Raw genomic sequence first — 16018 nt, 5'->3', positions numbered from 1 at the left:
TGCAGGCCATTTCAAATTATGTGGTGTACCATATGAAATATCAAAGTGGGCCATACTAAATTATGTGGTGCACCACATAAAATTACGTAGCGGTCCACTTTAGATTGGCCTCCAAACCACAAAAAATTATGTAGCATAGTACATAAAATGACAGAGTGAACAACTTTAAATTTTGCCGCGGGCCATTTAAAAGGATGTAGCGGGCCACTTTAAATTATGTGGCGTACTACTTAAAATGATGTAGCAGGTCATTTTGAATTGGGCAACGGGCCACATAAAATGGACGTTGCGGTCCACTTTCAATTGGGTGGCGGACCATATAAAATTATCCGGCAAGAAGGGTAGAACGCTGTGTGCGTAGAGAAACAGATTGCAGGTAATGTTTTGTTTCCCGGTTGTCAACCCAGGATGCAGGGACGGCATGTGAAGTGCAGGTAAAAATATATTTAATGACAAAACAAAAATAGTGCAGCAGGGAAGTGCACAGGAAGCGTCGGGAAAGCTATGCAATATGCGGCACAAAGCAGGAACAACCAGGAACAGGTGTGTCCTGATTGCCAGGCAGGGACAGGAGAGGGAGTCAGCACTCACACAGGAGAAGTGGTGGCAAACAGGAAATGGAAAGAAAAATAAGAGCGCTGGATAGGAAATAAAACAGAATAGCAGAAGATAAGATTAATAATTGTCGTGAAAAACCACGACAGCGCAAACCGACATAAAGAGTCGTTTAATGAGTCCGAATGTGAGTCAATTTTTCCCGGCATCTCTATTAAAAACGTGAAGAAACATTTTTAATACCTTCCTTTTGTTGGCAGGTGAAGGTGGTGCTGAGAGTGAACCCGACCACAAACGAGGGCCAACCTCCAGTCCTCCACGTTGACCCGGGCAAGAAGAGAGCCATCTTGTTGGAAAACCTGCACCAAAGCTCCTCCAGCAGGGACCTTCTCAAGGCGTTCCACTACGAAGCCGTTTATCCTCAGGACTCCACTCAGGTCTGATGCTTCATTCCGATCACCAGAAAATAGCAATTATTGCATTGGAAGATGATTTGATACATATATATATATATATATATATATATATATATATATATATATATATATATATATATATATATATATATATATATATATATATATATTTAATATACTGTGTATATATATATATATATATATATATATATATATATATATATATATATATATATATATATATATATATATATATATATATATAAATAAAAATAAAATGTATGTATATATACACACACACATATACAGTATATACAGTATGTGTGTATATATACATCTATTTATTTACATTACACATTTATTTATATAGTGCATATATACATATATATATAGATATTTATATAGTACATATATATGTATAAAAACTATATATATATATGTATATATATATATATATATATATATATATATATATATATATATATATATATATATATATATATATATAGTGCATATATACATATATATATAGATACTTATTTATATAGTACATATATATATATATATATATATATATATATATATATATATATATATATATATATATGTATAAAAACTATATATATATATATATATATATATATATATATATATATATATATATATATATATATATATATATATATATATATATATATATTTATATAGTGCATATATATATATAAATGTATATATACGAAAGGGACAAGCGGTAGAAAATGGATGGACATTATATATATATATATATATATATATATATATATATATATATATATATATATATATATATATATATATATATACATATATATATATATATATACATATATATATATATATATACATATATATACATATATATATATATATATATATATATATATATATATATATATATATATATATATATATATATATATATATATATATATATATATATATATATATATATATATATATATATATATATATATATATATATATGGCTTCCCTCAGTCCTCTTTCATACCATCTCCTTTGTGTCCTACAGACTGAGGTGTGTGCGGGCGTTCTGAATGATGTCATTCGCTGCGTGCTGAGTGGCAGCGATGGATGTGTGCTGGGTTTGGGCTGTGCTGACGTGGGTGAGTAATGACACACACTTGAAAATGAAAGTAAAAAAGCTTTTATCCATGCAACCCCCTCCTCTTATACCTGTGTCCCACTCCTGCTACTAGACACCCTTTCCTTATCACTTGCACACCCTCTCCACTTTTCTTCTCATCAACCTTCATATCCATCTCTTACCTTCTCATCAACCTTCATATCCATTTCTTACCTTCTCATCAACCTTCATATCCATCTCTTACCTTCTCATCAACCTTCATATCCATTTCTTACCTTCTCATCAACCTTCATATCCATCTCTTATCTTCTCATCAACATTCATATCATCTCTTATCTTCTCATCAACATTAATATCATCTCTTAGCTTTCCATCAACCTTCATATCCATCTCTTACCTTCTCATCAACCTTCATATCCATTTCTTACCTTCTCATCAACCTTCATATCCATCTCTTACCTTCTCATCAACCTTCATATCCATTTCTTACCTTCTCATCAACCTTCATATCCATCTCTTATCTTCTCATCAACATTCATATCATCTCTTATCTTCTCATCAACATTAATATCATCTCTTATCTTCTCATCAACATTCATACCATCTCTTACCTTCTCATCAACCTTCATATCCATCTTGTTTCTTCTCATCAACCTTCATATCCATCTCTTTTCTTCTCATCAACCTTCATATCCATCTGGTATCTTCTCATCAACATTCATATCATCTCTTATCTTTCCATCAACCTTCATATCCATCTCTTATCTTCTCATCAACATTCATATCCATCTCTTTTCTTCTCATCAACCTTCATATCCATCTCCTATCTTCTCATCAACCTTCATATCCATCTCTTATCTTCTCATCAACATTCATATAATCTCTTATCTTCTCATCAACATTAATATAATCTCTTAGCTTTCCATCAACCTTCATATCCATCTCTTATCTTCTCATCAACATTCATATCCATCTCGTTTCTTCTCATCAACCTTCATATCCATCTCCTATCTTCTCATCAACCTTCATATCCATCTCTTTTCTCCTCATCAACCTTCATATCCATCTCTTTTCTTCTCATCAACCTTCATATCCATCTGGTATCTTCTCATCAACATTCATATCATCTCTTATCTTCTCATCAACTTTCATATCCATCTCTTATCTTCTTATCCATCTCTTATCTTCTCATCAACATTCAGATCCATCTCGTATCTTCTTGTCATCTCTTATCTTCTCATCAACCTTCATATCCTTCTCTTATCTTCTCATCAACATTCATATCCATCTCGTATCTTCTTATCATCTCTTATCTTCTCATCAACCTTCATATCCATCTCTTATATTCTCATTAACCTTCATATCCATCTCCTATCTTCTCATTAACCTTCATATCCATCTCTTGTCTTCTCATCAACTTTCATATCCATCTCTTATCTTCTCATCAACCTTCATATCCATCTCTTATCTTCTTATCCATCTCCTATCTTCTCTTCAACATTCATATCCATCTGGTATCTTCTTATCATCTCTTATCTTCTCATCAACCTTCATATCCATCTCTTATCTTCTCATCAACCTTCATATTCATCTCTTATCTTCTTAACAACCTTCATATCCATCTCTTATCCTTTCATCAACCTTCATATGCATCTCTTATCTTCTCATCAACATTCATATCCATCTCCTATCTTCTCATCAACCTTCATATCCATCTCCAATGTTCTTATCAACCATCTTATGCATCTGTTATCTTCTCATCAACCTTCATATCCACCTCTTATCTTCTCATCAACCTTCATATCCACCTCTTATCTTCTCATCAACCTTCATAACAATCTCTTATCTTTTCATTAACATTCATATCAATCTCCTATCTTCTCATCAACCTTCATATCCATCTCTTATCTTCTCATCAACCTTCATATCCATCCCTCATCAACCTTCATATCCATCTCTTATCTTCTCATCAACCTTCATATCCATCTCTTATCTTCTTATCAACCTTAATCTACATCTCCTATCTTCTTATCAGCCTTCATATCCATCTCTTATTTTCTATGCACTAATTTTCATTATTGGAAGCCACAAACAGCTGCTTAAAACCTTCTCAATAACGTCCTTGGACACACCAAGTTAAAAAAACAAGAATTTACTGCCACCTGCTATTTTTCATACTAAGGTTCAATGGCATGCTAGCTTTTAAAGCTAATTTTTACAGTCAAATTTTGGTACTTGACATGTGCTAACTATTAGCATGGTAAAGTTAGCAAACATGCATGTGGATATTGGCATGCTAGTTTTGGGGGGGCAAATTATGCAGGTATTCACCTCAAAGTTATATATTTTGGTACCTGTTACATTTGTTGATAGTAGCGTGTTAGCCTTTTTTAATATACATCTCAGATTCATAGTTTGGTACTTGTTACCTTACTTGGTAACATTAGCATGTTAGCTTCTTTTTTAACATACATTGCAGAGTAATATATTTTGGTACTTGTTACCTTACTTGTTAACATTAGCATGTTAGACATATGTCCCTTACAGAGGACGCACACGCATTGTTGTCTCTCAGGTGGCTATAATATCGTTCATGAATGACATCATCCACAAAAACATACACTGCTCAATAGAAAACATTCACAACACACTTTTGATTGCATTTTGGGAACGCTCTGAGCTTGGACGACTGTAAAATGTTGCCATTAAATATATGGACGCCCTGCACTTAGCCTTGCTGGGAGGGACTATTAAATCGACCACACATACACGCACACACACACACACACACACACACACACACACACACACACACACACACACACACACACACACACACACACACACACACACACACACATATGCACAGGACAGAATCTCCTTGGAGCTGCTCCCTCACATGACACCACTCTCCGTAAATGAATTAGATGTCTGATGCAGACTATTGATACCAGTCTCTTACCCACAGTACTATCCTCTCAGAATAACAAACTAAAGACTACCTCTCAGAAAAACGAATAGCATTCACACTTCATTCTTATATACCAAAATTCATCTACCGTATTTTTCCGGACTATAAGGCGCACTTAAAACCTTTTTGTTTTTTCAGTGCCCCTTATAACCCGGTGCGGAATGTACGGAATAATTCTGGTTTTGCTTACCGACCTCGAAGCAAATTTTATTTGGTATATGGTGTAATGATAAGTGTGACCAGTAGATGCCAGTCACACATAAGAGATACGTGTAGACTACACTATGATGGCAATATGACTCAAGTAAACAACACCAACACTTGATATGTTCCATTGAAAATATAGAAAATTACAAACCCTGTTTCCATATGAGTTGGGAAATTGTGTTAGATGTAAATATAAACGGAATACAATGATTTGCTAATCATTTTCAACCCATATTCAGTTGAATATGCTACAAAGACAACATATTTGATGTTCAAACTGATAAACGGTTTTTTTTTTGCAAATAATCATTAACTTTAGAATTTGATGCCAGCAACACGTGACAAAGAAGTTGGGAAAGGTGGCAATAAATACTGATAAAGTTGAGGAATGCTCATCAAACACTTATTTGGAACATCCCACAGGTGAACAGGCAAATTGGGAACAGGTGGGTGCCATGATTGGGTATAAAAGTAGATTCCATGAAATGCTCAGTCATTCACAAACAAGGATGGGGCGAGGGTCACCACTTTGTCCACAAATGCGTGAGCAAATTGTTGAACAGTTTAAGAAAAACCTTTCTCAACCAGCTATTGCAAGGAATTTAGGGATTTCACCATCTACGGTCCGTAATATCATCAAAGGGTTCAGAGAATCTGGAGAAATCACAACACGTAAGCAGCTAAGCCCGTGACCTTCGATCTCTCAGGCTGTACTGCATCAACAAGCGACATCAGTGTGTAAAGGATATCACCACATGGGCTCAGGAACACTTCAGAAACCCACTGTCAGTAACTATAATTGGTCGCTACATCTGTAAGTGCAAGTTAAAACTCTCCTATGCAAGGCAAAAACCTTTTATCAACAACACCCAGAAACGCTGTCGGCTAAGTTAATTATTATTTGCGGAAAAAAAAAAAAAAAGTTTATGAGTTTGAACATCCAATATCTTGTCTTTGTAGTGCATTCAATTGAATATGGGTTGAAAAGGATTTGCAAATCATTGTATTCCGTTTATATTTACATCTAACACAATTTCCTAACTCATATGGAAACGGGGTTTGTACACACGGCGCTCAAATATCAATCAAAATGTTTTAGTACGACTTTTGGTAAGCTATGAAGCCGCACCGCTTGATGTGCTTCAACATACGAGTATTATTATGGTGTGTGTATAAGGTAAGACATATTATCTGGCGTTTTGTTTCGCAATATTATGCAAAAGCAACTTTTCTTACCTTCTGGTGCCTGCTGATCTGTATTTGGGATCTGCATAAGTCCTGAAAAATTGCACCGCATCCGCCTTTGTAGTCCGTGCTGACGCCGTAGTCGATAAGCTTCTTCTTTTTCTCTATCTTCTTGTTGTGGGACATTCATCCTCCGCTGTTGCCATTTCTAATAGAAAGTATCAATCAATCAATCAAAGTTTATTTATATAGCCCTAAATCACAAGTGTCTCAAAAGGCTGCACAAGCCACAACGACATCCTCAGCTCAGATCCTACATCAGGGCAAGAAAAAACTCAACCCAATAGGATACAATGAGAAACCGGGCGACCGGTGCAATGGACGTTGAGTGGATCTAGTTATAAGTGTGAGAGTCCAGTCCATAGTGGGGCCAGCAGGGGATCGTCTTGAGTGGAGACAAGTCAGCAGCGCAGAGACGTCCCCAACTGATGCACAGATGAGTGGTCCACCCCGGGTCCCGACTTTGAACACCTAATAACCTCTCCACGCAGGAGAGGGGGGCAGAGCAGAAAAGAGAGGGCAGATCAACTGGTCTAAAAAGGGGGTCTATTTAAAGGCTAGAGTGTACAAATGAGTTTTAAGATGGGACTTAAATGCTTCTACTGAGGTAGCATCTCTAACTAGTCTCTAAGTAGTGTAATGTTCCTACTTATATCTGTCAGTAAACTCGCTATGAAAGCGCTAAAACATACCGGTGTAGTGAGTGTACATTATTCACCCAAGGAACTTTGGTTATTAAGAGTTCCGGTCGGACGTTTTTTCACGGGACACATTTTCGGCGGATGAGGAGATGCTGCTCCGTTATTGATTGCAGTAAAGTCTGAATGTCATTAAAACAGTTAGCGCCATCTTTTGACACTTCTTCCACTCCCGTCCTTGCACGCTACACCGCCACAACAAAGATGACGGGGAGAAGACGCTGTCGAGGGTGAGCCACGTAAATAAGACCGCCCACAAAACGGCGCATCCGGAAGCGACCGTGAGAAAGCGGCTTGAAGATGATCTGTAAAACATAATCTATGCCAGTGGACCCCAACCACCGGGCCGCGGCCCGGTACCGGTCCGTGGTCCGCGGCCGCACAAGAAATAAAAAAAATAAAAATTTTTTTTTTTAAAAATTATTATTATTTTTTTTTAAAAATTAAATCAACATAAAAAACACAATATATACATTATTTAGCAATATAAATCAATACAGTCTGCAGGGATACAGTCCGTAAGCACACATGATTGTATTTCTTTATGACAAAAAAACAAACAAAAAAAAAAAACATAACCCCCCCCGGTCCGTGGGACAAATTTTCAAGCGTTGACCAGTCCGCAAGTACAAAAAGGTTGGAGACCACTGATCTATGCAACATTTTGACCAAAGAACCACCATCACATGTTATGTAGACCACAAGGAAGTGGCGTCTTTAATGCGCCCTATAATCCGGTGCGCTTTATATCTGAAAAAAGATAAAAAATAGACCCTTCATCGGCAGTGCGCCTCATAATCCGGTGCGCCCTGTGGTCCGGAAAATACCGTATTTATTAATACTATACTCTGTAGCGTTTTTTTGTCCGCCTCTAACTCCATCCGATTGATCCCGTTCAAGCGTCAAAACGTTCAGCTCTTTCAGGACATTCGGGCTCATTCAACAAACGTTCCCCAATATTAGCGGTTTTACTGTAAATTAGAATTTGTCTTTCCACTACTCCTCAATCATTCCACCATTAAAACTAGAGATGTCCGATAATATCGGACCGCCGATATTATCGGGCGATAAATGCTTTAAAATGTAACAACGGAAATGATCGGTATCGGTTTTTCAAAAAGTAAAATTTATGACTTTTAAAAACGCCACTGTATGGAGTGGTACACGGACGTAGGGAGAAGTACAGAGCAGTTGCGTCTCCCAGTCATACTTGCCAACCCTCCCGATTTTCCCGGGAGACTCCCGAATTTCAGTGCCCCTCCCGAAAATCTCCCGGGGCAACCATTCTCCCGAATTTCTCCCGATTTCCACCCAGACAACAATATTGGGGGCGTGCCTTAAAGGCACTGCCTTTATGTGCCGGCCCAACCACATAATATCTACGGCTTTTCACACATACAAGTGAATGCAAGGCATACTTGGTCAACAGCCATACAGGTCACACTGAGGGTAGGCCGTATAAACAACTTTAACACTGTTACAAATATGCGCCACACTGTGAACCCTCACCCAACAAGAATGACAAACACAGAACATCCGCACCGTAACACAACATAAACACAACAGAACAAATACCTAGAACCCCTTGCAGCAGTAACTCTTCCGGGACGCTACAATATTCACCACCCTCTACCCCACCCCCCCACCTCAACCCCGCCCCCAACATTGATTTGTACCCGAAATAAGCCAAAAAGTCTTTGGGGACGTACCCTGTGCTCCTGACTTTGGGGGACCTACCATCTGCTCTTGACTTTGGGGGACCTAACCATGTGCTCCTGACATTGGGGTTCCTACCATGTGCTGCTGACTTTGGGGGGGATATACCACATAGTCCTGACTTTGGGGGATGTACCACGTGGTCCTGACTTTGGGGGACGTACCATGCGATCCTGACTTTGGGGACCTACCATGTGCTCCTGACTTTGGGGGATGTCCCATGTGGTCTTGACTTTGGGGGTCGTACCATTGACTCTTGACTTTGGGGGATATACCACATGGTCCTGACTTTGGGGGATGTACCACGTGGTCCTGACTTTGGGGAAGTACCATGCAGTCCTGACTTTGGGGAACGTACCACGTGGTCCTGACTTTGGGGGACGTACCACGTGGTCCTGACTTTGGGGGACGTACCACGTGGTCCTGACTTTGGGGGACGTACTATGTGCTCTTGGCTTTGGGGGACATACCACGTGCTCCTGACTTTGGGGAATGTACCATGCGGCCCTGACTTTGGGGGATGTTCTATGTGGTCCTGACTTTGTGACGTCCCACGTGGTCTTGACTTTGGGGCACGTCCCACGTGGTCCTGACTTTGGGGGAGGTACCACATGCTCCTGACTTTGGGGAACGTACGACATGGACCTGACTTTGGGGGACGTACCACGTGCTCCTGACTTTGGGGGACGTACCACGTGCTCCTGCCTTTGGGGAACGTACCATGCGGCCCTGACTTTGGGGGATGTCCCATGTGGTCCTGACTTTGTGACGTCCCACATGGTCCTGACTTTGGGGGGCGTACGACATGGTCCTGACTTTGTGGGACGTACCATGTGGTTCTGAGTTTGGGGGACATACTATGCGCTCCTGACTTTGGGGGACATACCACATGGTCCTGACTTTGGGGTACTTACCACGTGGTCCTGACTTTGGGGGCCGTCCCACGTGGTCCTGACTTCCTGTCCCGGCTCGTCTTACAGGCTGCTGGTCCAGCATGCTGGGAAACGCAGACAGTGTCCACACGCTGGGACTGATTCCGTGCGCCATCTCCTGGCTGTACGGCGCGGTGGACAAGCGGCGGGAGAAGACGTGGACGGACATGATGGTGTGGGTGTCTGCTGTGGAAGTGTGCTGTGGAGAAGAGGACAGCTTGAGGGACCTCCTTGGGGACCTTTCTCCGTCTGGGGGCCACAACCAAGACCACCTCAGGGGCCACCTTCGGCTGCAGGAGGACCACGTCGCCGGCATGCAGGTGGAAAAACACACAAATACATGTTGCAAGAGTTTGTATACTTTCAAAATAAAGTGCATGATTAATCTAAGCGCGTTCATGATTAATGCAATCATTTTTCCAGCTTAATCACACAAGTTAAGTTTTGACGTCCCCAGTTTGTTTGTAAAGCTGGTCAGTATTTGTCAGCTGGATTTTCACACAATTGCTTCGTAACAAAACAGTTGTTAACCCTTGAAGGTGCGAAGGGAAAGATGTCGTTCGAGTCGTCAGCTCGCTAAGTCGTTGTTACGCGTCTGTTCGCCGGGATGCTAGCAGGACAAAATCGGTTTGGGGTCACTTGTCACGTACACTCATTTGGGGCGTGAATCTTTGGCCACCTTACGATTCCGATTCCCGGGGCGACGATTAGATTCACATTGGATTCTCGATTCAACCATCATTTTAATGAAACTTTTTCTAAACAGGTTTCATGTTAAAATAGATCCTTCTGCTTGAGATGGCTTTAAAAAAAAACCCAAAAAAACCATACATTTTAGAAAATTATGAATCAATTTAAAATCTATGTTAATAGAAATCAAAGTCACCCCTTGTTGCGGCTGGTTAAACCTTATGTTGCGTTTTGTTAGTGTTCTCCGGGGTTTAGTGTTTTAGTTCCTGCCCTGTGCTTTTATTTTGGCGGCTTTTCCGGTTTTATTGGTGTTTTCCTGTGGCTGCTTCACTTCTGTCCCGGAGCATTTCTCCTCACTTGTTAGCTGTTAGCAATCAAGACTATTTAAGTTGATCCTTTTGCTACTTTCGTTGTGGGGACATTATTATCTGTTCACTGGGCTTCAGAGGATCCTTTTAATGCTAAGCCCAAATATGTACCCGTGAGTATTTTTGCTGGGTTTCAGTTTGTTTTGTTTTGTTATCTTCATAGACTGTCAAGTGACATTTTAACGGCACTAAATCGAGATAAAACAGCAAATTAATTTTTAAAATCTGAAGAACTCAAAAAGACATCCACAACGCCTAACACCCCTTCTCCTCACAAATTGATTTGATCTAATTGACATGCTAACGAAAGGTAGAATGGCGGCCATTTTACACTCGCAACAATGTTTTCAATGACATTTTAACGGCACTAAATCGACGTAAAACAGCAAATCAAATTTTAAATCTGAAGAACTCAAATAAGAAGAGTAAATAAACATCCACGACGCCTCGCTTGTGTCGCTTGGCACCCCTCCTCCTCACATATTGATGTGATCTAATTGACAGGCTAAAAAAACACAGAATGGCGGCCATTTTACACTCGCAACAATGTTTAACAAATTACATTTTAACGGCACTAAATCGACGTAAAACAGCAAATTCATTTTTAAAATCTGAAGAACTCAAATTAAAAGTAAATAAACATCCACGACACCTCTTGACACCCCTCCTCCTCACATATTGATGTGATCTAATTGACACGCTAACAAAACGCAGAATGGTGGCCATTTTACACTCGCAACAATGTTTAACAAATGACATTTTAACGGCACTAAATCGACGTAAAACAGCAAACTCATTTTTGAAATCTGAAGAACTCAAATAAAAAGAGTAAATAAACATCACAACGCCCGCTTGACACCCCTCCTCACATATTGATGTGGTCTAATTGACAGGCTAACAAAACACAGAATGGCGGCCATTTTACACTCGCAACAATGTTTAACAAATGACATTTTAACGGCACTAAATCGACGTAAAACAGCAAATTTATTTTTAAAATTTGAAGAACTCAAATTAAAAGTAAATAAACATCCACGACACCTCTTGACACCCCTCCTTACATATTGATGTGATCTAATTGACAGGCTAACAAAACGCAGAATGGCGGCCATTTTACATTCGCATGTTTAACAAATGCCATTTTAACGGCACTAAATCGACGTAAAACAGCAAATTCATTTTTTAAATCTGAAGAACTCAAATAAAAAGAGTAAATAAACATCACAACACCCGCTTGACACCCCTCCTTACATATTGATGTGGTCTAATTGACAGGCTAACAAAACACAGAATGGCGGCCATTTTACACTCGCAACAATGTTTAACAAATGCCATTTTAACGGCACTAAATCGACGTAAAAACAGCAAATTCATTTTTGAAATCTGAAGAACTCAAATAAAAACAGTAAATAAACATCATAACGCCCGCTTGGCACCCCTCCTTACATATTGATGTGGTCTAATTGACAGGCTAACAAAACACAGAATGGCGGCCATTTTACACTCGCAACAATGTTTAACAAATGACATTTTAACGGCACTAAATCGACGTAAAAACAGCAAATTCATTTTTAAAATCTGAAGAACTCAAAAAGAGAAAATAAACATCCAAGACGCCTCGCTTGGCACCCCTTTCCTTACATATTGATGTGGTCTAATTGACAGGCTAACAAAACAGAATGTTTTACACTCGCAACAATGTTTAACAAGTAACATTTTAACGGCACTAAATAGGCGTAAAACAGCAAATTCATTTTTAAACTCTGAAGAACTCAAAAAGAGTAAATAAACATCCACAACACCTCGCTTGACACCCCTCCTCCTCACATATTGATGTGGTCTAATTGACAGGCTAACAAAACACAGAATGGCGGCCATTTTACACTCGCAACAATGTTTAACAAATGACATTTTAACGGCACTAAATCGACGTAAAACAGCAAATACATTTTTAAATCTGAAGAACTCAAAAAGAGAAAATAAACATCACAACGCCTTGGCACCTCTTCTCCTTACATATTGATGTGATCTAATTGACAGGCTAACAAAACGCAGAATGGCAGCCATTTTACACTCGCAACAATGTTTAACAAATGACATTTTAACGGCACTAAATCGACGTAAAACAGCAAATACATTTTTAAATCTGAAGAACTCAAATAAAAAGAGTAAATAAACATCACAACTAGGGCTGCAACAACTAATCGATTAAATCGATTAAAATCGATTATAAAAATAGTTGGCGATTAATTAGTCATCGATTCGTTGGATCTATGCTATGTGCATGCGCAATTTTTTTTTTAAATGTTTTTTTTTTTATAAACCTTTATTTACAAACTGCAACATGTACAAACAGCTGAGAAACAATAATCAAAATAAGTATGGTGCCAGTATGCTGTTTTTTTCCTCCAATAAAATACTGGAAAGGATTAGGGCTGCAACTAACGATTAATTTGATAATCGAGTAATCTGTCGATTATTACTTCGATTAATCGATTAATAATCGGATGAAAGAGACAAACTACATTTCTAACCTTTCCAGTATTTTTTTGAAAAAAAACAGCATACTGGCACCATACTTATTTTGATTATTGTTGTTGCAGTTTATAAATAAAGGTTTATTAAAAAAAAAAAAAAATTGCCTCTGCGCATGCGCATAGCATAGATCCAACGAATCGATGACTAAATTAATCGCCAACTATTTTTATAATCGATTTTAATCGATTTAATCGATTAGTTGTTGGAGCCTTAGAAAGGATAGAAATGTAGTTTGTCTTTTTATCCGATTATTAATCGAAGTAATAATCGACAGATTAATCGATTATGAAATTAATCGTTAGTTGCAGCCCTAATCACAACGCCTCGCTTGTCGTCGCTTGACATCCCTCCTCCTCACATATTGATGTAGTCTAATTGACAGGCTTACGAAACGCAGAATGGCGGCCATTTTACACTCGCAACAATGTTTAACAAATGACATTTTAACGGCACTAAATCGACATAAAACAGCAAATCCTTTTTTAAAATCTGAAGAACTCAAATGAAAAGAGAAAATAAACACATGTCACCATTTTTAGTAGTGATGACTCAGCACAAGTGTACAAAAGTATGGAGAAGACTGCACTTTCATTTGTTCCTTCAGGTGTTTGGGAGTTTCTGATATTTTTTATTTTCTTTTGGCTCCTTCTCGTAGTCACGCAAGCACACTCGGGTGAAGGCGCTGACCGCCGAGCGAGCCGCCTCCCTCCTAGATGTCGCTGTGGCAGCACGACGACGCGACGACTTGGCCACCTTCTTGTCCCACAGCTCCGTCATGTTCTTCACGCTGCACGTCCAACCTCTCCGCACGGACAACAGCCCCCCCGGGAAAGGTTGCCATCAAATTTTTGGGAGCTTGTCGTCGTTACCGTTTTCGTCGTTCTCCACTTCAGCCTTCATGTTTCATGGATAAATCGTATTTTCGCCTGCAGGTTGTCGCGGCCCGAGCAGGCTGACCATGATCGATGTGTGCAGCAGGACGACAGGCGGGAACATCAGAAACAAAAGTCCACTCTCTGACCTGGGTCCTGCAGTCCTGACACTCCTAAGTGGGAGCAAAACGCTCCCCAAAAAGTAAGCAACAGTTCTTCCTCACTACACTCTAATATTGCAGTTTGTAGACATTCTTGCAATGATGCTCAGTTAAATGTCGGTCTCAGCATATTTACCATTTTTTAACGGCACATTCTAAAAATACTATCACAGAATCAACATAAACAAGTGAAATAAAAGAGCAAACAGGTGAAAAGTAACAAGAAAAAGTTGCAATGTTGACTGATAACACAAAGCTGCCATGCAGGACGTTTTTTTTTCTTTATAACTGTCTTTGCTCAAAGATAATAATGAATCAAAATCAATGTTGTTAGGAATTATTGACATATTTAAGGCTCTAATTAATTCATATAAATATATAATTAAAATATTGCATATTTTGTGTGTTTGCCATATAACATTTTTTTTTACAAAAAGGGCATAAAACAAAAACAAAAAAAACATGAAAATAATGAACTCAAAACATATCTAAAGTTGGTCTAGAGACTTAAATATTAATATTTTTTTATTGAAATTAAAAAATAAATAAATAAATAAATACAAAAATATATATATATATATAATAGGGCTGCAACTAACGATTAATTTGATAATCGATTAATCTGTCGATTATTACTTCGATGAATCGATAAATAATCGGATAAAAGAGACAAACTACATTTCTATCCTATCCAGTATTTTATTGGGGGAAAAAAACAGCATACTGGCACCATACTTATTTTGATTAGTGTTTCTCAGCTGTTTGTACATGTTGCAGTTTATAAATAAAGGTTTATTTAAAAAAAAAAAAAAAAGTATTAAAAAAAACAAAAACAAACAAACCTCTGCGCATGCGCATAGCATAGATCCAACGAATCGATGACTAAATTAATCGGCAACTATTTTAATAATCGATTTTAATCGATTTAATCGATTAGTTGTTGCAGCCTTAATATATATATATATATATATATATATATATATATATATATATATATATATATATATATATATATATATATATATATATATATATATATATATATATATATATATATACATACATACATACATACAGTATATACACATAGGACTTATTTTGACTATTTTTCTGAGTGGGACACTTTTAGATCCCCAAGAATTTTAGTGGGATTTTTTTCTTTAATACTGTCATTGCTCAAAAATAATAATATATCAAAATCAATGTTAGGAATTATTGACATATTCGAGGCTCCAATTACTTCACATCAAATATTTCATAAAATATTGCATCTTTTGTGTGTTTGCATATAAAAAAGTGTTGTTTTTTTTTTGACAAAAAGGGCATAAAACAAACACAAAAACATGAAAAAAAACCCCCCCAAAAAACAGATTCGAAGTTGGTCTAGTTGTTGTTGTTGAAATTGTTGAAAGTAAATTAAAAAAAGTAAATATATAAATAGCACTTATTTTGACTATTTTTATGAGTGGGACACTTTTAGATCCCCAAGAATTTTAGTGGGATTT

The 16018-nt window shown here is 37.8% G+C and overlaps 1 protein-coding gene across 2 annotated transcripts in view; it reads left to right on the top strand.

Annotated features, from left to right (window-relative positions):
* LOC133640371 (kinesin-like protein KIF26B) overlaps window positions 1-16018 on the top strand; it is a 71384-nt gene that overhangs the window by 36955 nt on the left and 18411 nt on the right. For both annotated transcript variants that reach the window (XM_062033755.1, XM_062033754.1), the window contains exons 6-10: window positions 816-992; window positions 2041-2134; window positions 9933-10204; window positions 14136-14313; window positions 14413-14554. In XM_062033755.1, the coding sequence (XP_061889739.1) occupies window positions 816-992; window positions 2041-2134; window positions 9933-10204; window positions 14136-14313; window positions 14413-14554 (863 nt within the window). The remainder of the gene's footprint in view (window positions 1-815; window positions 993-2040; window positions 2135-9932; window positions 10205-14135; window positions 14314-14412; window positions 14555-16018) is intronic.

This window comes from Entelurus aequoreus, linkage group LG23 (genome assembly GCF_033978785.1).
Source record: "Entelurus aequoreus isolate RoL-2023_Sb linkage group LG23, RoL_Eaeq_v1.1, whole genome shotgun sequence".
NCBI lineage: Eukaryota > Metazoa > Chordata > Actinopteri > Syngnathiformes > Syngnathidae > Entelurus > Entelurus aequoreus.
The sequence above is the reverse complement of the archived record's forward strand: the minus strand, read 5'-3'. Positions and strand labels throughout refer to the sequence as shown.